Raw genomic sequence first — 26449 nt, forward strand, 5'->3', positions numbered from 1 at the left:
AGAAGTGTCTGCTTTCTGCTGTTTTCCTTGTGTGCTGGATTGTGGTTCCCTGGGCATCAGAAGAGGTGTCCAGTGCATGGCTGTTTATCCTGGAGAATAGTGGGAGGGATTTACAAAGTTGAGTCATACTGGTTTTGCTGCCAGCTGAGCTGTGAGCAGCTGTCTGCTGGCACCCAGCAAGGGGCAGGTGGACACAGCCAAGCCTCAGAGCAGACTGGTGCCCAGTGCAAGGAGCTGAGAGCTGCCTCCTCTGTGGCCAGCACTGCTTTGTGATGATGGGACTGGGCACTTCAGTTTGCTGCTACTGCATCACCACAGATGCCCCTTTGTTCCCACTGTCACAAACTGAGCTCTATGAGAAAAATGATTATGTGATGCTTGCTGGGAATCCGAGAGAGGAGAACAGGAGGTTTGAGTGGCCACAGTCCCTATTTTGCCTCCCCCTGGGGGGAACCACGTGTGGCTGCCCAAGGCATCACCCTGCTCCCAGTGCTGCTGCTGTGCACAGCTGCTGGAGGGTGCCTTGGGGAGGGGGACACATGCTCATTGTGCCCTGGGCAAAGGGCTGATGATGCCTGAGGAGCACAACATCCACCTCTGTAGAGTACAGAGGAACCCTGCAGTGGTTATTTCTCTCACCTCTAAATGCGATGCTGGCTCTTCTTAATCACGTAAAAATAAATGGTTTCTAAGATGTGTCATCTTTGCTTTAAAATGAATTGCTGGTGGTTGAAATCAGCAGGGTGGGTTTGTAGCTGTACACAGGCCCTCTGTGGCCAGCAGAGGCCCCCTGGAGTTAGTGGCTGCATCTGTAACAGCTACAGACAGGGTCATGTCCCTGCCCCGGAAAGGCCTGTCTGTGTTCAGCAGTGCTGTACTGCTGCACCCTGTGTTTCCTCTCCTTCACAATGAATCACACCACAGCACAGCTGCATTGTGAAAAAAAGAAAAACCAACAACAAAAAACCAAACCAAAACAACCAAGTTCAAACCACAACCCCAAACCCAATCTTCATCTGAGGTAAAGCCAACCTGACACCAAAGCTCTAAGCCTCCCACTGTTCAGATAAACTGTGAAACTTCTGGACAGGTCAGGCAGGGGACTAATTCACCAACCCAGCTTAATTTAGTTCATCCTCTCTGGCTCCTTCTATGAGGCAAGCGAGGCTGCCATAGCTCAACCAGCAAACTCTTGTTTGGATCATCCCTGGGAAAAGCCTGGCTTCTCTGAGCCACTGGTACACGTCAGCACACACCTGCACAAACTACAGACAGCAACACAAGCAGCTCTTTTTCGAGGTGAGAGTGGAGTGGAGGGATTTTTTTCCTGCTGGGATGATGTCTCCCCTCACTACTGCTTTTTGGGGTCAATTCTCTCCACAGCACACTTCCATAGGGAAAGGCTCTCTGTGCTGCAGTGTTGGCAGGAGGGACTGCACAATAAGCCAGTGCAGTAGTGAGAAGCACAGAGCTGCAGGGGTGAAGGAGTGACCCTGAGAGCACAAACTGCTCTGGCTGTATTGTGGACCAAGTCTCCTGCCCTCGATGGGATTGTGGCTGCTCCACACCACCTGCTTTCTCAGCAGGCTGGGAGCTCAGGGCTCCCCCAGGAAAATGCCACCTGCTGAGGCCATCTGGAGAGCTGTGTCCTGGCCCTGGAGCCTGGGCTGAGCCCTTCCAGTTCCTACAAAATCACTACATTACTTTGTGCACAAATGTTTGTCAGCAAAACAACCGGCATTCCAGAAAACCTCCTGATTTTGGGGCAGGGGCGTTAGAGCCTGGCCCGTGCCTGGCAGTTCCCTGCCCTCCCACCCAGCACTTGCTGCAAACAGGGACAAGCCCTGCTTTGTGCAGGGCCAGAGCTCCTGCAGCCAGGCTGGCAGCACAGCTGGGAAAACCCACTGCAGGGGCTTGACACAGGAGTCGGGGGCTACAAAAGATTTGTGGAGTAGTCTCAATGTGGATACCAGAGTTGAGCCAATTTATTATGTGGGAATGGGTTAGGTGAGGAAGTTCACATTTGTTACCTGAGGACTTTGATCACTCTCTGCTGTGGCTGGCTGAGAAAAGTTATGATGCAGGACAAAATATTTGACAACAGTGTTCACTGTAGTCTGACTTTCCAGATTCCTCAGGAGTTAAACGGCATCTGCAGTCTGTCAACAATAGCAAAATAGATTAAATAGGGTCACTCATGCCTTGCAACCACACTGAGCTGCCTGCTCTAGAAGTTATCAATAATGTAGGAACACATCAAATGTTCCTATGTGAAGCCTGTTGGGCAGTTTGAGTGGATGAGCATCCTGCCAGAGGGACTGTCTCACAAAGGTGGCAGCACAGCACAAAGCACAATCTGTAATTTTTAACACTGATTACTTTGATTTTGCACCATATTGCAGGTTAAGCAGGATAGATCAGTCTTCAAAAGTTACGTAGGCTGTGTTGGAGCAGCTGTCACTTAATAAGTCTTTAACAAGATTACGTTGAGATACAGACAGTTTAATAGGGAAAGCAAAAGCCACACACACAAGCAAAGCAAAACAAGGAATTAATTCACTCCTTCCCATGGGCAGGCAGGTGTTCAGCCATCTTCAGGAGAGCAGAGCCCCATCACGCATAATGGTTACTTGGGAAGATAAACAGTGTCACTCCAGACATCTCCCCTTTCTCCTTCCTTCCCCCCTTCACAGAGTGACCATGATGTTTTCTGGTCTGGAATATCCCTTTGGCCAGTTCAGGTCATCTGTCCTGGCTGTGTCTCCTCCCAGCCTCCCACGTACTCCCAGACTCCTCCCTGGCATGGCAGTATGAGAAACAAAAACCCCTTGGCTCTGTGTAAGCCCTGCTCAGCAATAACAACAAAACCTCTGCATTATCAACCCTGTGCTCAGCACAAATCCAAAACACAGCCCCTTACCAGCCACCTTGAAGAAAACTAACTCTACCCCAACCAAAACCAGCACAATCATTTCTCTTAAATCTTGTAGTAATCTTCACTAGAATTAAAGGAGGCATGAAGGAGACTAGCACAGTGTGTGAATATAAATGTGGAGACAGCACATGCTGGCCTTTGCATTACTCAGACTGAATAAGTAACTGAACAGAAAAACTAGAAAGTTTTGTCTTCAGCAATTGCCAAGAAAATGGGGCTTTCACCAGGCAAAGGTCAAAGCCAGCTTACTCATTAACAGATTTATCTGTTCCCTTAGAGGTAAGTATGAACATCTCTTGCTACTAGAAGATTCCCTTTTCTGTATCAGGCCAATAGAGTAATATTGACCATAAAGTAAATGAGAACAGGTTTCTGAAGCCTTGAGTTGGTAGGTTTTTTCCTCTGTGTTATCTATGCCATGTTAATGAGCACAACTTGAACTGTGACAGCTCCAGCAATTCCAAGACTGCTTTAAAATGACACCTAAAAGACATTTTCACCAACCAAAGCTGAAAGTTTAAAAGCTGCCTGATTCATCCAGAGCTGTGTCCAGTTCTGGGCCCCTTGCTACAAGGACACTGAGGTGCTGGAGTGTGTCTGGAAGGGGAAACTGCACAATGTCCATGTGGGTGTGTGAATGCCAAGGAGGATATTGCATGTACATTTAACTTACAGGAGTTAGCTGTCAGCAAAGGCTTTCAACTTAAAATCATAAAACCATTTCATTGGGAAAGACTTTTGAGACAGAGTCCAAACATTAGCATGGCACTGCTGAATCCACCACTAAATCATGTCCCCAGGTGCCACATCCACATCTTCTAAATACTTTCAGGGATGGCAACTTCATTGCTTCCCTGGGCAAGCAGTTCCAGTGCTTGACTTTTCTGGTGAAGAAACTTCCTCCTATACACTCTCAACCTTTCCTAGTGCAACCTGAGGCTATTTCCTCTTGTCCTATTGCTTGTTACCTGGGAAGGGACCAACACCTCCTTTCATGTAGCTGTAGAGTGACACGGTCTCCCTTCTCCAGGCTGAACACCCTCAGCCCCTCAGTCACTCAAGACTTCTGCTCCAGACTCTTTAACAGATTTGTGGCTCCCTGCACCTGCTTCAGATGGGCAACTCAGCTGCACAGGCTCACCAGCAGTCAATACAGAAGCAATGTCAGAAAGATTTAGGCTATTTTAGGCTCATTGCTTTTTGGTTTCTGTTTTTTTTTGTGTGTGTGGTTGTGTGTGGGTGTTTTTCTGCTGTTTTGCAGGGCTAGTTTGTTTTTCTTTAAATGTATAACACTAGCTAATGTGCTAAATGAGTAGAAAAGTGTGAATTAATGGACACAAGATCAGCTTCACTTGTTAAAGAAGCCAAAATCCACAGACTTTTAGAACAAACCAGATATTTATTTAACCAAAATAATTTGCAGAAGTTAAAAACAGAAGCTACACAAATGGCTTTAACGAAGGCGTGCATTCTCTCCCTTCCAAATAAAACTAAAATTGACACATTAAAAAACAAAAACAAAAAAAAACAACCAAAACCAGGGGTTTAGGACTTCCACAGGAAGATTTTTTTAAACAAATTTGCCAGTTTATACCACTGAGCATAAGAACTAGCTGCAAATGTGAAACATGCTCATTTTTTTACTTTTTATGAAAGCCTGCTAAAGCTACAACTATCATCTGCATTATCTAGAACATGTTAAAATTCACTGGAAGAACACAAGGGATTTGAACAAGGCCTTAAGGAAAGTCAGCGTCAAGGACCAGTGACATCTCTGGAAGATCTGAAAGACTGCTTAGAGGCACATTTGCACATTAAAACACACACTCTGCATTGGGCTCTGACGACTCTTCTAGGACTTTGAAGACACCCATTTTTTCCTTTTTCATTTTTTCAGAGGTCTTCATTTGATCTAAGATTAAAACAAATCAATGGTCAACAATAACAGGTGTAGTAGAAAACAGATTTGGAAAACAAGTTGACAAAACCATTTTGCAGAGAACAAGCTGATAAAACCATTTTGCTCCTTCATCAACAGCTGGCTACTAGAAGTTTGTGTTTGAAAATATTTTTCAGCTGTATGCTTTTAGAAAAAAATTCCAACATCTCTGGCTAAATGTGAATGGAGAAAAGCCATTCTAAAAGCTGTCTGAACTAGTCTCATTTTCCTGAAAAAAATACCCAGAAAACCTATTTAGTGAATTACCAGGAGGAATATAAAATTACAGCTCTGATAAGTAATATTCTTTCTAAAACTTCAAAGACCTACAAACTTATTTTCCTGGAAATTGCAATTACTTTGTTGCCCTTCCAGTGAATATTAAGCTAATGAAAAAGTATTATATTTATATAAATTTAATAATTATAGCTTAGCAGGGTGGGAGCTGGCATTTCACTTTCTAAAGCACTAACTGCAGTTAGCTATAGCATATATTCAATATATGATGCCAGACTAATACCTTTGTATTAACATTTTTTGACAAATTTGTTGTATTAATTTTGATTAGCATAGCAAAGACGAAAAAAGCAACCACGATAAATTTGTTGCACACTAATAAGATAACAGCACCTCCTTCAACTTGAAAAATGAAATTAGATTGTTTCACAGTCTGAACCTATAAAGACTTAGACCTTATTATCCATTCATCAAGAATAATTTTCTGTATTATCAGTCAGTTAAGCAGTTTTACACAACAATGACTTTTTTTCCTAAATTATCTAAATTATAGCAAAAGTTTCCTAAGGCAAATTCATTTTACACAAACTACACACAACATATTTATTTAAGGCAAAAACTTTTAGTTCTAAATTCTGTAATGACTGGGGTTTTTTTTCCCTACACCTATGCTTGGAGTCTTTTTCTGCTAAAGATGGTATGGGAAACAAGGCATACTAAATCTACTACTAATACAAAAGCAATCTAGATCTATGAACTGGACAAGACTTTTTCCTCTCAGGAAAGTTAAGAGCTTTTTTCAATACTATCTTGGCCTGATCAAGCACTAGAATTTGCAGACAACCTCAAAAAAAGAGTTGTGGTTTGGTTGGATTTTTTTGCTAAATAGCTGATCCACTGACAAGCCATGGGAACTCTGAAAAGCTTGATTTCTTTCCTCCAAATGTTAGACTTGACTTCGTTTCCCAAAAATGTTGGATAACGTTAGATAATTGTATTTTGAATTAAAAACATACTTTGATACTGTCATAAGTTTGCTGGAATAAATATTTTCTGAGAATAATTTCCATTTTGATCAATTACAGCAACTCTCCTTGAAAGCTGCTTTGCAGAACATCTCTTAATCTATGCTTGCCATTCACACTATGCTCAGGGCACAGCATGTCTGAATGTGGTTTTCTGGAATACTTTTGCCTAATTTCTGTTATTTCTTCTCCAGCAAACCATATTGAAAATGTCAACAAAGGGAACAAAGGGTCAAATGGATGACACGGCTGTACAGAAATGAAGCTATGGCAGCTTTCTACATACAAAGACTCTCACAAAATATGAATTTACTGTTGAACAGAAAAAAGAAAACACAAAAACCTCAGACTTACCAATAAGATCACTTCTATCCAAAAGTAATTCTAGATCTTTATCACTGATTACTTTTTCTTTAGATCCTTTAACCTCCCTGTTAAAGAGGAAATAATTTTTCAATACAGATAAAAGCATGTTAGTATTGCACAGAAGTCAGTTTTCCCATGCAGCAGAATCCCTAGGACATTCTTTCCTCAACAAAGATCCACATGTCACTTCATAAGACAATAGAGCTCTCGACAGCTGCTTACAAGTTAAACACTCATGGTTCAAGAAAATACAAAATCTACATACCTCTCGTAGTCTCTGGATTTCAGTAATTCTAGTAATTCCTGAGGGTCCAGGCAGCTTTTTGACTGTGCTAGGCCAGATTTGCCACCTTTAAACTGATCTGTAAAAAGAATAAATTTTAAGAATGCACACAGAGACTAGAACAAATTACTACTGAATATAAAAACTAATGCTAGGTTTCATTGTTTTAGCCCTCAGATGAACACACCTTACACTAACAGAGACAAACTCAGAGGTACACAGAAGGTTTGCATGCAGGCCTTTCTATAACGTGTATGTATGTAGATATATATGTACTATGAAGAACTGATTGAAACACCAATTCAACATGCCCACGTGCACACACAGAGCAGAAAAGCTATTAATTCTACTTACAGGAGAAACATTGTAAATAAAGTTAGATGGTGGGTGTTGAAGTTTGTTCCCTTTGTACTGTAAGCTGGTTAAAACAAAGTAAGCAGTATTAACCACGAGACAGGAAATATGTGAAAGATGTGGTTTGCAGAGAGAGCAGCAGCCTCAGTTTAATGAAAGAGAAAGACATGACAAAATAATATCCCTGGCATAGGCTGCTTTTTTGAGACTATACTAGCACCTATTTACAGCAAATCTGGAAGTCAGTCCAACTGTAAAAAACATTACACAAGATTATTACCTAACCAAAGCTCAGCATGGATGAGGCCATGATCAGTCTTACACATTACAATGAGACTGGCAAGACTTGCTGTTCTGTGCCAAGTTCCCTCAGTTTTTATCAAGATATGTACCCATTTTATTAATGTATTCACTGATTCCTTTCATCACACTGATCTCCCTTCCTGTATCTTGGTTTCAGAAATCCTCCTTACATCTTTTCCCATCTCCCTTCAAGAACTCTGAGTTTATCTGTGAAGTGCAAATCAGATTCAAGTTCCAGAGCAGTCTGAGCTGTATGACATTAACATCTACAGCAGGACCTATCCAGGTCCTTTCATGCATTATTAGTTATGCTGTCTCTCTCTTTTAGCTTTAAGAGCTTTAAGAGTTTCACAAACCATATGGTATTAAATTAGTGCTGTGCAGGTCTCAAGTTGCCATAATAGTGATAGGAGAAAAATTGTTTCCTAAACAACTTTCTTCAATGTAACAGAAGCACAAGATGGAAAGCAAAAAAACAAAACAAAACAAAAACAAAACAAAAAAAAACATAACAAAACAAAACAAAACAAACACAAAAACAAAAAAAAAAAAAAAAAAACAAAAAAAAAAAAAAAACAAAAAAAAAAACAAACAAAAAAAAAAAAAAACCAACCAAAAAAACAACAAAAAAAACCACTGTAACAAATTCCAGTTCATTCCAGTTCTTAAGCTCCAGTATTTGTACTGTATATACCCTACATGGTTAGTTTTGTGATATTCCTTCCTCATTTACTTCTCCAAAGTTCCAACACTTTTTAGATATTCACAGTAACAGGATCCATAACATCAGTTTTACATTTACACAACGAATCCAAAGGTTCCTGAAGTGACACCCCTACCTAAGCAGCAATATTTACATGTGATACATCCCTAGATGCCAAGATAAATATTGAATTTACTGCAAAACTGAAGGCATTGGCACTTAGCTTCCTTCCAGTACAAGCAGTCCCAGTCTCCAGTGCTGCCTTAGTACATGGCAGTCATCTATTAGAGCCCATTCTGTGCTCATCTTGCTGCTTGGATTTTAACTTCAGTTTTAACCATTACCAAATCATTAAAAAAACAAAACCAAACCAAACCAAGAAAGTATACTGGTCAATAACATACCTATAAAGAGGCAGCCCAGGCAGTCACACCAAGACAGAAATACAAAAAGTTTACAAAAAAAAAGGCTAATGCTAGGATAAAGTAATTATCAAAATTAGCTCACATCATCCAGAACCAAACCACAGCTTAAGCTTGACTGTGCAATAGACAAAGGTGTGCCCTCATGAAAAGCCTTTTTTCCCCCTCAATATGAGAATACAAGAATGATGAGAAGATTGCAACCTCCTCTGAAATATAATATAAAGCTAGTTCTTGTTCAGAAGCCAAGTTATAAGAATTGCAATTCTTCAAGTGAGTTTAATGTTTGGAAACTGCTATATATAGAGCTAATGCTCAAATGTCACAAACAGAATAAGCTACAGAAGCAAAGCAGGATTCCTAAAGGATCTGTATAAGAAAAACTCATCCCCCAGAAGGGACACTTCAAACACATTCTAAAGACTTTTGAGTATGACAAGCCATATAATCAAGAACATCACAAGAATCACCGCTGTTCTGTACATAAACCCAAGGACTATTGTTCTATTTAGCACTGGCCAGTTGTTCAAACAGGACTGGATTTCTGTGGTTATAAACACACTGGACAGAGGCAAACAGGATACTGAAATTTGTTACAGCTTGAGATTTAAAGAAGCAACATGAAGTCCTAAGAAAAAGACACTAACTTTTATGGATGATCAGCTTCTCCAGCTTCCTCTTGGCAGCAGCTCTCTCCACAATCTTCTGGTCAATAGTATTTGCCGTCACGAGACGATAAACAACTACTGGCTTTGTCTGACCAATTCTGTGACACCTGTCTTGGGCCTGCAAGTCTGACTGGGGGTTCTGAGCAGATAAAGAAATAAAGCAGTAACAATTTAGTTAGGCCATTATCCTTTTTTTAAAGGACATACCACATGCAGCATTTTTAATGGGCAGCTCAGAGCCAGTGCAGAAGCAGAAGAGACATGGTATAATAGAACTCTACCTCTCTTGACTCTTAAGCTTATCCATGACAAGCTCTGCTATAGCTGCACAGGCAGAGAAACTCAACTAGCTTGGACTGTTTCTGCACCACGTGCTGCAGTTCTCTACAGATGGACATGGTTAATATGACAGGTTTAGATGATAATTTTAGTTGTAGGTTTGTGTTGAGTTTCTTTGTTTAAAGATAAGAAAAAGTGTTCTAAAAGTGTTCAGCCATTTCTAAAACTGAAAACAGCAGCACTGTCTACTAAAATAAAGTGAAGATTCAGAGGTCCCCAGCCATTTCCTTCCATACCTCTCCTTCCCAGCCCCCAGACTTACAGGAGCAGCAGAATCCTAGCTAGCTAAAACACGTGGCAAGTCACAGAGGAAATTCATGGAGCTGGTACTAATATGGCAGCTGTTGTAAACAGGGAACCCAAAAGAACCTACACTCAAATTTAAGTAATAAAAAGAAGGAAATGTATTAACAACACAAAAAAACCTCCTGCTTTTGGTAACTTGGGGGCAAACTCAGAAACCAACTCTAATGTTGTATTCAGTAACCCAGGACTTTTCAAATGATGCTGTATTATTTCACAAACAAAATATTTGCACATGCTACTACTACCTTCATGCAACACCTCACTAAAGTTATAGAAATTATCTATACCATAATGGGTTCATAAATTATTATCAAAAGCAGCAAGAGAAAGCATTTTTGACACACATCACTAGGTTAGCAATCTGTCAACATACCCAGTCACTGTCATAGATGATAACTGTGTCTGCTGTAGTTAAGTTAATGCCCAGGCCTCCAGCTCTTGTGCTCACTAAGAACATGAAGACTTCAGGGTCAGTATTAAACTGGTTCATCTGGAAAAGATTTTATCTATTAAAAAAAGCAGATGGACCAAACATAACATGGCTAATGCTTTATTTTGAGAGACCTGTTTAAAAAGATGCACACAGAAAATAAAACAGAAGCTGTCAAGGGTTTTAAGAAGCACTGCATTTTAGGCATACCTCAAGGTAATGGTTAGCAGTACACTTTACTGCTTCAGTATTTCTGAGCTGCAGATACTAAGGCAGAAGACAATTTTCAGCATAGAGTTGTTTTGCCTATTAAAGGCAAAGTTCTGTGCAAAATCATATCCCAGTGTCACAGCAAAAGCAAAATTTGCTAATGTGCTCAGCAGGGAATGTTCATCTACTTACATTTTCTTCTCTCTCCGAGTAGGACATAGAGCCATCCAATCTACTGAATTTGAAGTTTCTCAGGTAACAGTAATCCATCAAAATGTCAAGCATCATAGTCATTTGTGAGAACAACAAGACCTACAAGACCAGAAAGATTTCTTAATGACATTTTTTTGTTCATAAGGAGATGACTGTATCTCATCCCTCCAATAATATTCAGCTTTACCTTATGTCCTCTCTTTTTAAGTTCTGGAAGCATTCGGTCCAAGAGTAGAAACTTGCCTGAATTCTTTACAAGATCTTCATCAATCTTGGAAGAGGAAAGAGGGGATCATATATTAGGAAGGAAGGAGACCAATAGCTTCCCCAACTCAGAAGCATCAACAAAAGCTGTCTGAAATCTCACTGAAACACACACGCACCATTTTCTTAACTAAAATCCATAATATTGGAAGCAATGTTGATTTTAGCAAACTTAAATCACTTAAATCATGATGAAACCAAATCCAACCCCACCATTTCATATGCCCAAATAATTATTTCCTAAAACTAATTTGTTTTCACCCCATTTCTGGAAGGAGAAACCCTCATACTGCTAATTTTTCCTCATGGAATACTGTTGCCGTTTCTTTCCCAGCTTGTAATTAAGGCACACGGCTTCCACCTAGTGGACACAGAGAGGCAGCACTGGACAAGTTACTAAACATCAGCCAAGTGGTAAAATTTCACAGCAAGTGCTCTTAAACCCCTCTGCAAGAGAGCTTGTTAGGTCTCATTCTTGTTAAGGGCAGGGATACAGAAACTTCTAAGGTCTGAAATATACAGCAGCGACCGTGGTAATTAGGAATACATTTTCCTGAGCAAGTACTAACTCCTGTGGGTGATGTCAGCTGACAAACAGACTCCATTTTCTACACACTGATTTTCCCTCACCTCGCTGACTGGGGAATCTGCTTTCTATGCACTGACTTTACATTGATACACTTCAACAGCATACTCTGGAGTGCAGCACACTCTTAGCACTCACCAAATAGGAAACATGACTACACATACCTACAAACTTTACATCTATATTTAGAATGTACAACTAACTTCCAGTTCTTCAAGATTCTTTCAATTCAAATTATTTTATAGTTTCCTACATTTCCATCTGCTTTGTGTATATTAAACTGCCAGCTGGTCTTTGTGATGTAGTTTAGATTTTTTTCTCTTTTGAGGAAGGATGCTGTATTCTCTGAGCAGACAACTCTGTTGTACTTGGCTCAGTTCTTAACTCACACTTAAATGTCACCACTGCACCTCCTGCAGTATGTACAATTTAGTTCACAAACAGTTCACCAAGGTTAGCTTTGTTTTGAAAAATAATTCTGGTGAGGAGACCTTGAGGCAGCCCCTAAAGAACCTGGAGTCAATGAAAGCCAGCAACTCTTTGAATGAGTAACTCTCAACCAGCAGAGAAGAACTGTCACAATGAAGAACACCACAGCACCACTGTGCAAAGGCTTAATGGGCACAGCAGCTGAACAGGTCCCTGCAACTGCTGCTGCAGGAAGCTTCACATAATGATTCAGAATACTGGTAGAATTCAATAGGAGGTGTATGCCAAATACATTGAAAAGGTCATTATTTACTGCCATCAGCTCTCAGTCTATTGTTTTTTAATACCTAGAATAAATTTTCTCTAATGCTTTTAAAATGTGTACCTTGAATTGTTGTGTCGCAGGATCCAAAGGATACTCAATAAGATAAGGGTGATTACAACACTTCCTCAATAACATCATAATATTCTGTAGTTTAAGGTTCACCTCGGAATCCATGGGCATGCTGACTTCTACTACTGGCCTTGAAAAGATACAACATCTTATTAGAACTGAAAGTGTCCCCTTAATATGCTACAAATACTTCAGAGACAAAAAACCCTACAACAAAATCAAGCAATGGAGTCACACGCTGTGACGTCCTCAAAATCCCTTATAGTTTGTAAAGCTACTACCAGACAAAACTTCTTTGAGTGCCACACTTGGCAATGAAGGCATAACTGTTTGCCATTATTGATTAAAAATATAAAAGAGCAGTCAGTAGTAATTAGAAGCAGAATTTGACTTCAGCAAGTCACCCAGCAGAAAATGGAACAGAAGCAAGCCCTCACCAGACCACATGGTCAGATTTCCTGGGGAGCCAATACTAAGATATTCCAAAATCAGCTTTCTGCCTATCCCAATTTGGCCACATTGCAGGAATCACAATGAATACTGCTATTTAGTTCTTCTACATGTAAGTACTGTCGCCAACATAAGGGATCCATGGCATACCATAAATCTAACACAAACATAGATTTAATTATCTGTTCTCACAAGCTACACTGACTAGAATAAAAATCTAGCAAAATATGCCCTTTTCAATCTGAAGATTTTCCTTACGCCCAAGGGACTTTCAACCAATTTAGAGCCACCAACAGAAGGAAGAAGAGGAGGACATTTGGAGCACTGGTATTTCCAAGCAACTGTTATGCATGATGGGGCCCTTCTCTTCTGTGGATGGCTGAACACCTGCCTGCCCCTGGGAAACAGTGAATTCATTCCTGGTTTTGCTTTGCTTGCATGTGCAGCTTTTGCCTTCCCTATTTAACTGTCTTTATCTCAAACCACAGGTTTTCCAGCTTTTTCCTTCTGATTCTCTCCCCATCCCCACCGATGGAGCTGTGAACAAGCAGCTGTGTGGTGCTTGGCTGCCGCCTGGAGTTAAACCACAAAGCTGTCCTGAAGTTAACTGCAACTCTAATGAGCCACTAGGTGATGGTACAATAATCACTGCTATCATGGCTCAGTGAATACCAGGTAAAATCAAAGAAACAAACCAGAAAACTACAACAATGGTGAATAACTAAATGCTATTCTTCCTGATCAATTTCGGTCAGCAAAGCTTTGAAAGCAAACCAAGAGGGAGACAGACAATACAACAACAACAAAAATCTTTCAAGACAGGCACCTCTCTTTTTCTACTTCTTCTTGCATTTTGCTGATTAATTTTTCCAAGTCATCAGGTGAACCATTATGTTCTTCACAATAATCAACCACTTTCCGACTACGGCGTTTTGGTCGGCCTGTAGAGCTCAACTCAACTACTTCTTCCTGTGGGAAATGAGAACGTTGCCATCAACAGCAGCCAGCTTCAGATATAAAGGCCTGTACTGATCCAAGAATTCTCAAAACTGAAATGAAGCCTCAGTGATGTGCATCATGAAACGCTTATTTAGACTCAGCAGCTTAAATTTTGGCTATGCAGAATATGCAGCCAAATTGTAAAGGTCTGCAAGCACAGATTTTCAGTTTCTGCTTGATTTTAAAAGGTTACGTTCATCTTATGATTCTAAGCTGAAACTGTCAACTCTAGGAAAACAGTGCTCTTTCCCTCCCAAGCTACAAGTAATCAAGAACATATTTACACTGATATTGTTTTAATTCTGTGCCACAGGCCTATCACAGTAACTGCCACTGAAATAGATAATGAATAGATCAGACTAAAAGTTTAAGAATAAGAGCAGGTTGAGTTACAATGGTAATGAAGCAGTAGCAGTATGGTTTTGCATACAAACTATTAAAAGCAAGCACATTTTTAACATCCTTATCAGTAGATACCTCATTATTTCCAAGCAGTTTCCTAATGGTGCGATTGACAATGGCAGTATAGAAAGTTTCCTGCTTCTTTGCCAGTGGTGCATACACCACAACTTCTCGTTTAGGAGGAACCTCCAGAGCCACATCCGATTTCAGTCTCCTCAGTAGGAAAGGTGTCAGAATCTGAAATGGTGAGCACATGCTACAATTACTCAAAGCTGTCAACACAGTTAGTTTAAAAAAAAAAAAAAAAAAAACAAAAACAAAACAACACAGAAGCAGGCCTACTGATGTAATGCTATTTTGCCAATCTAAAGCAAGAGTTAATTTGCATATATTTAGTTTTTTAATATGCATGCCCTGCTCAACATTTTCATGCATATGCTGGTTCTAAGATGTGTTGAAACAACACACCCATGGACATTTTAAAAATTCTGAAGTGCTTAGTAGGGGTGCAGTAGTAACTACACTACAGACCTTTCTTACAAATGCCAGTAACTGAAAGTAATCTTAGTACAAAACTGCTAATTTTGCTGGTTATATTTCTTAAATCAAGTTTTTCTGAAATTGCCCGAAACTTTTAACCAAAATAAATAAATTGTCATCAACAATTATACATAGAAGATAGAGTTTAGATTCCTCACCAACAGCTTATAATGGAAAAATGATAGGACTGTAAGCATTTACTTTCATACATTCTCTCAAAAAAAGAGCTTTAAGTATAAATTCAAAGACAGTCATATTGTATAACTACTTTGTCATAAGGTAGTCCACTTAACACCTAGAAGTTACATAAGTTGCCTCAAAGTTATCTTTTAAAAAAAGACATATACTGACTAAATCTCTTGGTGAATGAAAGTCTGTAACTGCAATTCAGTTTGACTCAACTCAATTCAATTTCAAGAATAAAAATGAGTGGCTATCAAAGAGATATATTGTTCTTTTAGTATTTTTAAGTGCTGTAAAGATTGAAAAAACCACCCCACAAGTCTAAGGAAGTCCAGAAATGACACAATAAAAACCTCAGACCAGAATTCAGCATCACAAACAAGATTTTGACACGCTTCATGACATGACTAGTCAATGTTACAACTTTATCATAAAAAATACAAAATGAAGGATAAATGAAAACCTGATGCAGCATATGTAAGATGTTTTGCTCCCTTTCTTTAGCAATAATATCTTCTGCAGTTTCTGTAATGCTGGTAATATCAAACCAGGATTCAAAGCTATAAAACAAAGCAAGGAAAAAATAGCTTACTTCATAGCTATTAGTCTTTATTATTTTAGTATCTATTTTTCTCTTATCCTGTGATACAAAAAAATAAAGCACTCACATCCATCATGAACAGAAGGTGTACGAGAGGAATTTCTAAAATATATCTGTCAATTCAGAAGCTTGATGTTTTATGTGATTTGCAAAAACACTTGTATTAATTGGAATATTCATTATCACCTATTATATTCCATCTAGGTTATAACTTTTTCCCAAAAATTAGTCTAAATACTGTTTTGGCAATGCTCTTTCACCTGACCCCTTACTGCTGCAGAAAAGGATCTGTGGGTCCTGTGCCTGCCAGTCTCACACAGCTTCATCCTGCACCTCTGGGAATCTCAAAGCAGCATCAGGCATTTGTGATAAAACAAACATCTCTCTCTGCACATGTTCATGTCTTAGCTCACAGCTGAGCTTCCACCATCCAGGGAGACCACAATTAATTCCTTCCTTTCTGAAACTGAGTGTGGGGCAAGACACATTTCAAAGCCTTTGCCACCAAATAATCACACTGAATTACAAGCATGCCATAAAACAGCTATTCACAGACTGATAAGTTTAATAATTAAAGAGTCTAATTATACTCAAACAGAACAAAGAGAAATACTTTCCACCATTAGATTGCAACCTACCTTTTCAAATCATCAAACACATCTGGCAACAGGAAGTTAAGCAATGACCAAAGCTCTGCCAAGTTGTTTTGCAGGGGAGTGCCAGTCAACAGGAGTTTATTGTCTGCATTAAATCGTTTCAATTCTCTGATAAGGCGGCAGTTCATATTTTTAATCCTGTGACCTTCATCTACTATCAGGTATTTCCAGTAGCAGCTCTGTGAAAATAAAAGGTATTTCAGTAAATTTCAGCTTTATTCCATCAAAACAGGTGTCAGATTAATTAAGAAGCACAAGTAAGTGTTACAAAGGTTCTATTTACTGTTTTCACTTTGCCAAACTAATAGAGCTGAGCTCAAACAGTTAAGGCCACACATCTGCTTTATGGTGACTGCCTTTTAGAAAACTTAAGTGCTTAAAACAGAACTTCTACAAGAAGCTCATCTTGCTGAAACAACCACTGTGATGATAACCACAATATTTATGCACTAAGTATAGTTTTTACTCTAAACATACTTAACCATCACCTACAGAGAGGTAACAAAAAGAGCAGAAATGCTGTAACTATCTGCTTTTAGAATAATGCTCTGTTTGAAGAACTTAAGCATTAAATTGCAGGGCTACTACTACAAGGAAACAGAAGTGAATGCCAACATACATGCTACAGTATGAAACTTGCTGTACAGGCAGCACGTGGGTTTTTTACCATGTTCAAAAGCACAGCTAACAGTACTGAGGGACAAGACAGCCCTAGGGAGAGAACTCGGATACCTGCAGGGCATTCCTGTCTCGCATTGCTATTTCAAAGGATGTAATGACCACAGGATAGATCTGCGGCGATCCTTGTCTTGTGTGAATTTTACGAACCAGTTTACGACGCTCCTGCTGAGCTCCATGATAGAGCATTAGTGGGATCTGTAAAAAAGAGGTTACAAGTCAGGACTACAATATGCATTTTAAGCTAATGGGAAGACAGTAGAAATAACCGAGATTTCTTACAAGAAGGCTGTAAATACACAGCAAGTCACGGCCCAGTTTGTAGTACCACATAACCAACTACAATTAAAATGACGTTCTTCATAAAAAAAGTTTCAAGGCAAAGAATTAGAATAGAAATTAAGCAATTTGTGCTTTTAAACCTAAGGAAGAAGAAGAAAGTCTTCATTTCCCTTACCTCTGGAGTAAATCTCTTGAATTCAGACATCCAATTTGGAAGAGTAGACAAAGGACCACATACTAAGAACGGACCAGGGACCCCTCGCTCCACCATCAGTGCTATTGTTGCAATACACTGGATTGTCTTCCCCAGCCCCATTTCATCAGCTAATATGCCATTAATACCATTTTCCCAAAGCATCTGCATATAAAAACAAAAACAAAAACAAAAACAAAACAAAAAAAAAAAGTAAATGCAAAATAATCAACACACATTTGAAGAAACAAAGATCTTTAGGAAAGTAACACCTGTGGACACTCTCTACTACGCCCATTTTATATCACAGATGAAGATGATTCTCATTATTAGAAAAATAAATACAAGAATCTTGTAAATGCCAGATATTCCTAGGTAGATGTAAGCACTCCTAGCCAACTAAGTGCCTGAGTAGGGCACAAAAGCCAGAACAAGTATCAAAGGAAAGTATGTTACTTTAGTAACTTTAGTGTTGCATCAGAAGGCACTTTAACTGCAAGTTCAGCTCGCATTATCCAAGGTTTTACTCATCCCATCTCCAAAACTTCACTTAGCTCTGTTCTCCAAAAGACCAAATGAATTACTGACATTTCAGTGGCATCTATTCAAGGAGTTTCGTAGGCTTGGAGTTCTTGTAGCTACCTCACCACAAGAAAAAGGTGCACTTCCTGGCCAACACAGCTACCTGCTCTAGCCAAAGTTCTTTAGCCAGACACTGCCTACTAGACAAATAACAGAGCAACCTCTCACAAAAGAACAGAAAGACACAGAATTGCCCTTTGGCCACTCTCTACTATTCAATAAAGATACACAAAAAGGTTATTATAATGAGGGCCCAGCTAAGGAAGCTGGTTTTCCCTCCAGAAAGAGGCCTGTCTTCACTAGGCACTTTCCAGTAACAGAAGTGAGCGAGCAAGTTTAGCGGCACTCATTTAAGGGGTGAGTCTAAGCATGTTGAAACAGACTGTGTATGCTTGTAGGGAGGAAAAACAAAGAAAAAATCTAAGAGAAATATGAGATCAGTAGCAGAATTAAAATTGACTGTTATAAATTTTTTAATTTGGCTTGCATGCTTTAACAGGTAGAAGTTAAAAATGTATGTGCGTAATTTTGATGGCAAGTTCCTATAGTTTTTATTTCAGAGGCTGAAGATGTAACATTTTTAACACATTGTGTTAAATATTACTAGTTAAGACTCCAAGAAACAGAGAATGAAAACTTATCTGTCAAGCCTGCAAAGGTAACAGGTCTTTGAATATCTTTGAGCTAGGTACTGAAGCCCTTGAGAGAGAAAAAAGACTGTCCCTCAGTAGGGTGTATAGTCGTGCTTTCACAAACTCTTTGTAAAGAAAGGTTGAGTTGAACAAGAAAATGGACGGAAAAAGGGAAGATGGAGAACACCAGCCAGAAAGTCAAAAGGCTTAGAAACACCAATATCCTTCCCACACTGAAACATTTTGTTTGCTGTTAGACAACTTTTTCATAACACCAGATTCTTGTACCATGAAAGATCATAAATAACTCTCTTCACCTTCCCTGTACCAACTATGATCAGAGATTTCTAATATCTCTTCCCCTCTATGCCTGTTTCCAATCAGCAGCAATTCTGATCAAAATCAATTGCATCCATACCCGTAGCCACTCCATGCCTTCCACTTGGTACCACCTCATTACACCACCAGTAAAAATCTTTGGCTGCTGAAAAGGCACTGGCTGTCCGTTAAATTTTCGCACGGGATCAAGAAATTGCTTGGCACTGTGTCGTACAGCTTGACACAATCTGTCCTTAATGACACTATTTGAGTCTCCATTTTTCTGCAGGTCTTCTGGATGCAGGTTGTCAGCAGAGCTTTCATCCTGTGAAAGGAAGGTCAAGGAACATATGACAAATGAAATGCACATCAAAGCCTGCTAAGATATACTTCTTCCCAATTTACACCAGCCCTGAAGTGCAGTGAAACAATTCAGCCTCTGACACAAAGACTTCTAAATTAACTGTCAACTCAAGAGTGGACTTGACAGATTCTTTTCTCCTTTATAATTCAATGGCAGTGACAGCTACTGAAGCTATCTGGCTTATAATTTTCGACCCATAAAAGTAAAGAGACTTAAAACCATCCTCACAGAGGCTGGCATTCAATGCAGCTATTTCCCTTCTGTAAGCAGAAGGGCTTTCCTTTCTGCAAGCTGTTCTAATATAAGGAAGCAATTCACACTGTGCATGCAGCTCTTGAACTACAGAAGCAAAAAAGAGACCTCACCTGTTATCTCCACATTTGACTGCTTTAAAATGACTGTTAAGGTCTTAAACACCAACATGAATATTACTTAATAAATTCCTATTTCCTTTATTTCTGAAGCTACTAGCAATCTGTGAAGTATAAATACCTTCAAACTCAGTTTTTATAAAAATAAACTGAAAACTTGGATTTCTGAAATAAGTATTTAAGTGCATTCATTTATACCATCTTTCTAAACTTTAATTCAGGACTTCAATAACTAGCAAAGATGTTTATATACAGGTAAAGTTTACAGATACACTACAAAGTATAAAAAGCCCTCCCCCCCTTTGGGTTTAGCACTCTTAAACTGCAAGAATATATGACAACATACCTGATCTTCCACTTTACTTTTTTTTGCCACTGATAATATTTCCTGGAAACAAACAGGGAAAAAAAAACACGTTTATGTGCTTTTCAACCTTAAAGGCTATTGTAATTTGCATTTCACGTAATCTCTCCATTCATCTTTCAATCTGGATATACTTTAAAAAGCTTTCCATACAACATCATTAATCATACAAGTGACTCTAAAATAAGACCACACACCAAGTGACACATTTCAGTTACACAGGGTAGCTGACAATTCAGTTGGCAACCTATACTCTTCACAGCTTGCCTCCCTAAAGACTTTAAAAAACAAAATATCCAGCCTCTACAGCTGTGACAACATTGCTTGTTACATAGATCTTTGCTCACAGACAGACTACTGATGGCTGATAATATATGGTAGCAATGTATGAGAATGGAGTGCTCTGAAATACAGATGTCACAGAAACTGGCTTACCCATTAGAAGCTGTGCTACAAAAATTCAGACATCTTTATAGTTAAGTCATACCTCTTTGGACATAATTTCTGATATGTTGTATGTCCCATCTTCTCTTCCTCTCTTCCTTTTTGCACCTATAAGATAATATTTGAGTTTATACAATGTATCAAACATGAAGGAAATCAAACCCACCAATACTGAAAAAAGGCAAAGCCTAATACATTACCTGACTTATCTTCTTTGCCATCAACTGGGTTTTGACCCTAGAAAATAACCATAGGAAGAGGTTCATCATCTTATGCATCTCTAACTATCATGACACAGATAAAAGAGATGTAATCAGACTCCAACCATTACATTTGAAAGCTTCTAGAAATATTTCTACTATTAAACAGTTTTCAAAACACAGCAAAAAATATTCCTGCTTATTTTTTCTTGTTACTTATTTACTTGTTACTGTTTTGGCTGAACAAAGCAATCATTGCTAAAACAAAAAACTCAATACAAACTGAAACCATTTTCTCTAATAATAACTAGTCAAACACATCCCTTAAAATGACTGTCATGGTATACAATTTTTAAGCACTTTCAAACAGTCTTACTACACTTAAAATAAATATGGTATATTAAATAGATCCTGCAAGTCGAATACTGGGCAATCAAACTTACTTATTTTACTTACCTTGATCAAAACTAACATTGTAATTTCTCAGACTTCTATTTAGAAAGTTGCATAAAGTAGCTACTTAATCTTACCTTAGCAGATTTTAACATCATCTCTCTCTTTCTTTCTAACTTCTCTTTCCTCCTCTGTTCCTAAACAAAATAAAAACCACACATGCAATTCTTATCTTTCCATAATACCCACAAGAGTACTAACCACTACAGAAGTGATAGATTACATTGCTAATAGCGAGCTCCATGTACTCTATAGACTTTGCTTTTGCAACCCCACTAAGTTTGTTCTGATGTAGTTTAAAACAATAAAGCAAAATCTGGACAAGAAAGTGCCACTGCTCTAAATTGTTTGTCAGTAAATACTTTAAACACTTAAATACAGAAATTTTAAAAGATCTGAACAAAAATATTCCCAATTGCAAACTCCTGAAGTTTATATCTACTGCAGTAAGTTTTCAATTTATTCAACTTCTACATACAACACATTCACTATAGAACTGACAGCAATATAAGTAGCCTGGAATGCCTTTAACAAAGATATGCTTTCATGTCTTGAAGAAAGATTTCCATTTAAGATTTCCATTCCATCTGCTATTTTTACCTGCTGGAAGCAAAAGGATCCTGAAGAGATAAAGACCTTGGTATTTATCAGATGGAGCAAGATTTAGTATCGAAATATGCATTCTAGCAATACAATAAGCATGAATTTGGGCTGACAGTTCAACTAGAGAAGTGTTTTGGAGAGGAGGTTCCTGCAGTGTATCAGTGTCCCTTTTTGGAAAATGTTGTTTTTCTCACTCTTCTCCCTCTCTCTCAAGCATAAAATCTTGTAAACTTGTCCATAAAGGTACAGGTAAGAAAGTCAAGACAAAGCTAGGCATGAACACTGCAGCACATGGATTAAAAAATAAAAAAGGAATATAGGTAACACTGTTTCATGGAAGCTCTTATTTGGGAACAGCATGGCTTCAGATCACTGAAATTTACTGATTTGTTTGAGGGAGGCCTAATTTAGCATCTTGAAGGTACATTTCATCCTCAGCTTTCAGTTAATAACAAAACCAGGCTACTCAATTTCCAACTTGTCAGTTCTCTGCACCTTCTATCATCCCTCCATGTTTTCTAGCTCCCTTAAACTTCAGCTCTTATTTGAAATACTTACTCTGCATTCTTTGCACTCAGGCCAAAAGCCATAAAGGCATCAGTGCCACCTGTGACTTTAAATTATAATTAATGTTCTTCCATATCTGAGTCATCTTTTAATTTACAGAACAAATTCTGAACACTATGTAAAGCATCATATCATTCCTGTGCATCAGATTCCAGTAGACTTTAATCTTACTAATGCAATCTTAAAATCATTTTTACTTCAAACAGCTGGATGGAAAAAAAACACAGACAGCACCTTAAGTATCCTCCCTGCAGACACGAACACACCTACCTCTAGCTGCTGCTGTTCCATTTTGGTTAGCAAGAATTTGGAATAGATGTTGCTTTTTTCAAGCAAATGTTGAAGCCTCTTATAGCGCATTTCACTTGATTCCCTGTCCCAAGAAGTGCGAGCCTGGCCAACAAAAAGAGATGTCAAGCATTTACAGATACAGTTGTGAACATACTGAAGAACTGTTCCTTGTGTTAAAAGCATTAACTCTGAAGTGTCTCACACACAGACCCTTTTCCTTCCAGCCATGGTACATCTATGGTTTGTGACTGTATGGACTCACACACAGCTATGAAGTGCTGTAAGATCAAAGTAACTGAGGGTTGCATTCACTCCCATATGCACCATGCACACCCCCAGAACAGAGGCACGTGGCATTCAAGGGCTCAAAGATGCCTCAAATCCAATTCATAGATTTAGAGCAAAATGAAATCTCAGTTTTTTGTAGTCTGCAAAATCTGTGAGGGGAAAAAAATCCTACCTGGCAAATTTCAGCACAGCTTCCCTAGTATTATTATAGCACTTCATGTACATTTACACCAAGTTAGTTTCTCATGAGAAACAAGATACACAGACAGCTACAAAACTATCACACAGTTTTAGAAAGCTCAAGTCGATTCCCAGTATGAAAACAGTAACTTCTGCTCACTTTGCTTACAAAATCCACACATGCTTTTCAAAGTAACTGCTGCTGAATTAGTCAGGGTTGTGCATTTAGAAGTTTGCAAATGACTAACACTTGGATCAAGACACTCCCAAAAAATAAAAACCATTCACCCTTCTGCATTCATCTAACACTGCCTGCAAAACCGAGATACCAAACAAGTCACATAATCATTTGGTTTGGAAAAGACCCAAGATGATGGAGTCCAAGCATTAATCAGCACTGCCAAATCACCACTAAAGCACTAAACTAAGGATGCCTTGGAAGTGCGACATCTACGGGCTTTTCGAGTGCTGCTGCCACCAGGCCTCCCCAGGCAGAGTGTATCAGTGCTTGATCACCCCTTCAGTCAACACAATTTTCCAAGAATGTCCCATCTAAACTCCCCCCGCTCAACCTGAAGACGTTTCCTCTTGTCTTATTGCTCGTACATGGAACAAGAGACCGACCCCCCCACCACCTGTCTACAGTAGTTGTAGAGTGAGAAGTTTTAAATTAGCATCTCCAAGAGAAACCCAAGAGAGACAAGCTGCAGAGCTTTACAAGATGCTTATCTATGTCAATGCCTTTAGAAGAATACAAGGGGAAGGGCACGACAAGACACAGAAAAACAAGTGATTCTTCTGAAACTAAATACACTAATAGGCAGGGAAATGGGATATTTCCTGAATCATGGGACAAACTGTGAGACACTGAAAAGGTGGAGAATGTCCACTTGATTTTCTCCAAGCAATTCCACTCAGGTAGCAATTATCTTGTTCCTGTAAGAGAAGATCTGTCCCTACAATTTCTCTAGGGAGGAGATTGCATTGTCCTGATTTTCTTTGCTTCTGGTCTCCCCAATACAGGTTTTTACCTTCAGATGACAAGTACTTGAGCTCAGAAAGATCAACTCTTGAAGGCAATACCAAGAGAAAATACAATTAAAACTAACCTACTTTTTCAGCAAATTGCTATTGCTCACTTTTTATTGGAGTGAACACAGCACTCTTATTTGGTCAAACTGAAGGACTGTTTCCTCAACCAACTTCAAAAATTTCAAACAGAAAAAAGAAAACTCAAAGATGAACAGCATTTAACTCTAATGACATCTCACTACGCCTTTTGACTCAAGCCTTCAAGCCTTATGACAGTGGGTTTTTTTTTTCTTTTTGACTGAAAAGGTCAAAAACTTGCCACTCTTTGTAACTATTCTACATTCACACAAATTTGCACAGTGGTATTTCACCATTAACCCTCAAAAAGAACTGGCAACTCCTTTGCTGAACTGTTGTACAAATCACCTGGCAGGGGGCTTGCTGAAGTGACAAGCATAAGAAACACAGAAACTGCCCCCCAGTAAGCCTGTGGTAACTACAGGAGTAAATCCCCTTGGTCTGACTGGCCCCCGATTGCACAGGGAAAAGGTGATAAAGCACACAGAACAATGGAGCTATCCTTGCTAGAGGTAAATCCTGTGGGCTCTCAAGAAATGGAGAACTAAAAAAAACCCTCACATTACAGAATTGTTACAGAAGTGGTCATTGTGAAAGAAATTAAAATTTTAAGTATTTTTCTCAATAGTTCCTGTGCAATGGGAAAACTTGCTCTAAAAGGGTTTCCTCCTTACCTTCCAGAAGTCTTACCTCCAAATTCTTAGTTCCTAGTCTAATCAAGGAATACCTGAAGTGCCAACAGGCTACATCATCACTTACTGTTTGCAACAAAGAATGTTAGGGAGAATCGATATTTCTTTCTAACTACAGTATCACAAAATAATGCATCAACAAAACATACCTTTATAAATCCTAACTTGTCTTGAAAGAGGAAAAAGAGTAATCAAAATTAGTTCCAGGCCTTAGGGACTGGTATTTTTCAGGCCCTTAGAATAAGGTGACAATTCTTAAGATAGGGAAAAACCCCCTCACCTAATTTCTCTATTATATTGAGTAATAGCATTAGTTCCTTGAATGAGATCTTTAGGGTCCCTTTTAACCCAAACCATTCTACGATTCCTTAGAATACAATTCCCCAAAAAAACATTTAACAGAACAAGATTTCAAGCTTGTTATCTCCTTATGTCTGAAACACAACACAAATTTTCATGTTAAATCTAGAAGCATCATGCTCTCATTTCTCTCACTCCATAACAGACTGGTTAGCATCAACCAGGGCTTAACATCAGCGTTTGGAAACATTCTCAGCAAGAGGGAAATGAAGCATAGTAACGGTTACATCACTTGCGGTGGGGAGGTCCCATTTCCCCGAAGCATTCTTTATTTCCTGTAGCACAGGCGAACCAAACATCGCCTCCAGCTCGATCACATGTACGCTTCTCCTGGCAGCAACGCCAGGTCAAGGCAGCTCCCGCACACCTGAGTGCAGGGAGGAGCAGCAGTGCAGACCAAGGCAGGGACCCGCACAAACCTGATCCTCGCTAGCTGGGCTTCTCAGCTGGACTGCTCCATCGCTTCTGCATAAAGCTACTGAAAGAAACACATAACCAGGCCTGATAATGGAAAGGATCTGCAGAACTCCACTCAGGCCGTTTGGCTGGTGAGGTTTTTTAATCAAGGAGGGAAAGAAGTGTTATGTACACTTTTGAGAAACAAAACCAGCAATTCAAAGAATGTGAACTTACTACCCTTTTTGAAATCAGCTCACTTTATAGGTATTATACTCCACATTTTTAGGCTCAGAACTACAAAATGTTCTCATTGCAAATGTCAATGCGTATAATATGTAGCAGGCTTCTCCCTAAGGGGAAGACTTCATCGCTAGCCCTTAAAAACAAAAAGAAAAACGAAGGCCCCCGGTGGATGATCAAAAGATGCTTATACACCACAGCACGGCCTTTACCACGTTTGTTTGTTGTGAAGCCCAAGGAGCTGCACCGCACCGGCCCCCAGGCACCGCGACAAACCCCGCCGCCCGCGGGGACCCTGCCGCGGGCCGCCCCTCACCTTCTCCAGCATTTGCCGCTCCTGCTCCAGCCCCGCCGCCTCCAGCTGCTCCTCTTCCTCCAGCATGGCCGGCGTGATCACCGCCGCCTCTGCCTGCTCCCCCATGGCGGCTCCCAGCGGTTCTGCACCGAGCGCACGGTCCCTCACGGTCCCTCGCGGTCCCTCACGGCCGCCCCTCACCGCTACCAGTGCCCGAGCCGCGGGCGGGCATCGCACCGCTCCCGCGCGCGCCGCCTCACCGCCCGCCTCGCGAGAACAAAAACCGCGCGTTGCCCAAGCCGCGCG

General features: G+C 39.7%; 1 protein-coding gene across 3 annotated transcripts; it reads right to left on the bottom strand.

Moving 5' to 3' along the window:
* Positions 1–11: 11 nt before the first annotated feature.
* On the bottom strand, positions 12–26449 carry HELLS (helicase, lymphoid specific). 3 transcript variants are annotated; one of them, XR_008840859.1, is made up of 23 exons: positions 26165–26368; positions 22559–22681; positions 21196–21255; positions 20666–20702; positions 20509–20573; positions 20004–20045; positions 19023–19247; positions 17373–17555; positions 16970–17113; positions 16220–16416; positions 15444–15540; positions 14333–14494; positions 13683–13825; positions 12398–12536; positions 10921–11004; positions 10713–10832; positions 10254–10370; positions 9215–9374; positions 6768–6864; positions 6491–6567; positions 4763–4847; positions 2031–2159; positions 12–89 (listed from the first exon to the last, which is right to left on the bottom strand). XR_008840859.1 is itself a non-coding variant. In XM_056495373.1 (22 exons), exons 1-22 carry the CDS (start codon positions 26267–26269, stop codon positions 2135–2137), a joined length of 2487 nt encoding a protein of 828 aa, XP_056351348.1. In that variant the 5' UTR covers positions 26270–26449; the 3' UTR covers positions 1968–2134. The 3 variants fall into 3 exon arrangements, 2 of the variants coding, with proteins under 2 accessions (XP_056351348.1, XP_056351349.1); XM_056495373.1 differs by lacking the exon at positions 12–89 and having other exon boundaries at positions 1968–2159; positions 26165–26449; XM_056495374.1 differs by lacking the exons at positions 12–89; positions 2031–2159 and having other exon boundaries at positions 3709–4847; positions 26165–26449.

Source organism: Oenanthe melanoleuca, chromosome 6 (genome assembly GCF_029582105.1).
Source record: "Oenanthe melanoleuca isolate GR-GAL-2019-014 chromosome 6, OMel1.0, whole genome shotgun sequence".
Lineage (NCBI taxonomy): Eukaryota > Metazoa > Chordata > Aves > Passeriformes > Muscicapidae > Oenanthe > Oenanthe melanoleuca.

Coding starts and splice junctions, on each gene's coding strand:
- HELLS (XM_056495373.1), bottom strand. CDS start 26,269: ATGGGGGAGCAGGCAGAGGCGGCGGTGATCACGCCGGCCATGCTGGAG. Junction 16,417..16,969: donor GAGACAGGAATGCCCTGCAG/GTATCCGAGTTC, acceptor TTATTTTCACAG/AGCTGCTACTGGAAATACCT. Junction 6,568..6,767: donor AAATCCAGAGACTACGAGAG/GTATGTAGATTT, acceptor CCTCTTTAACAG/GGAGGTTAAAGGATCTAAAG.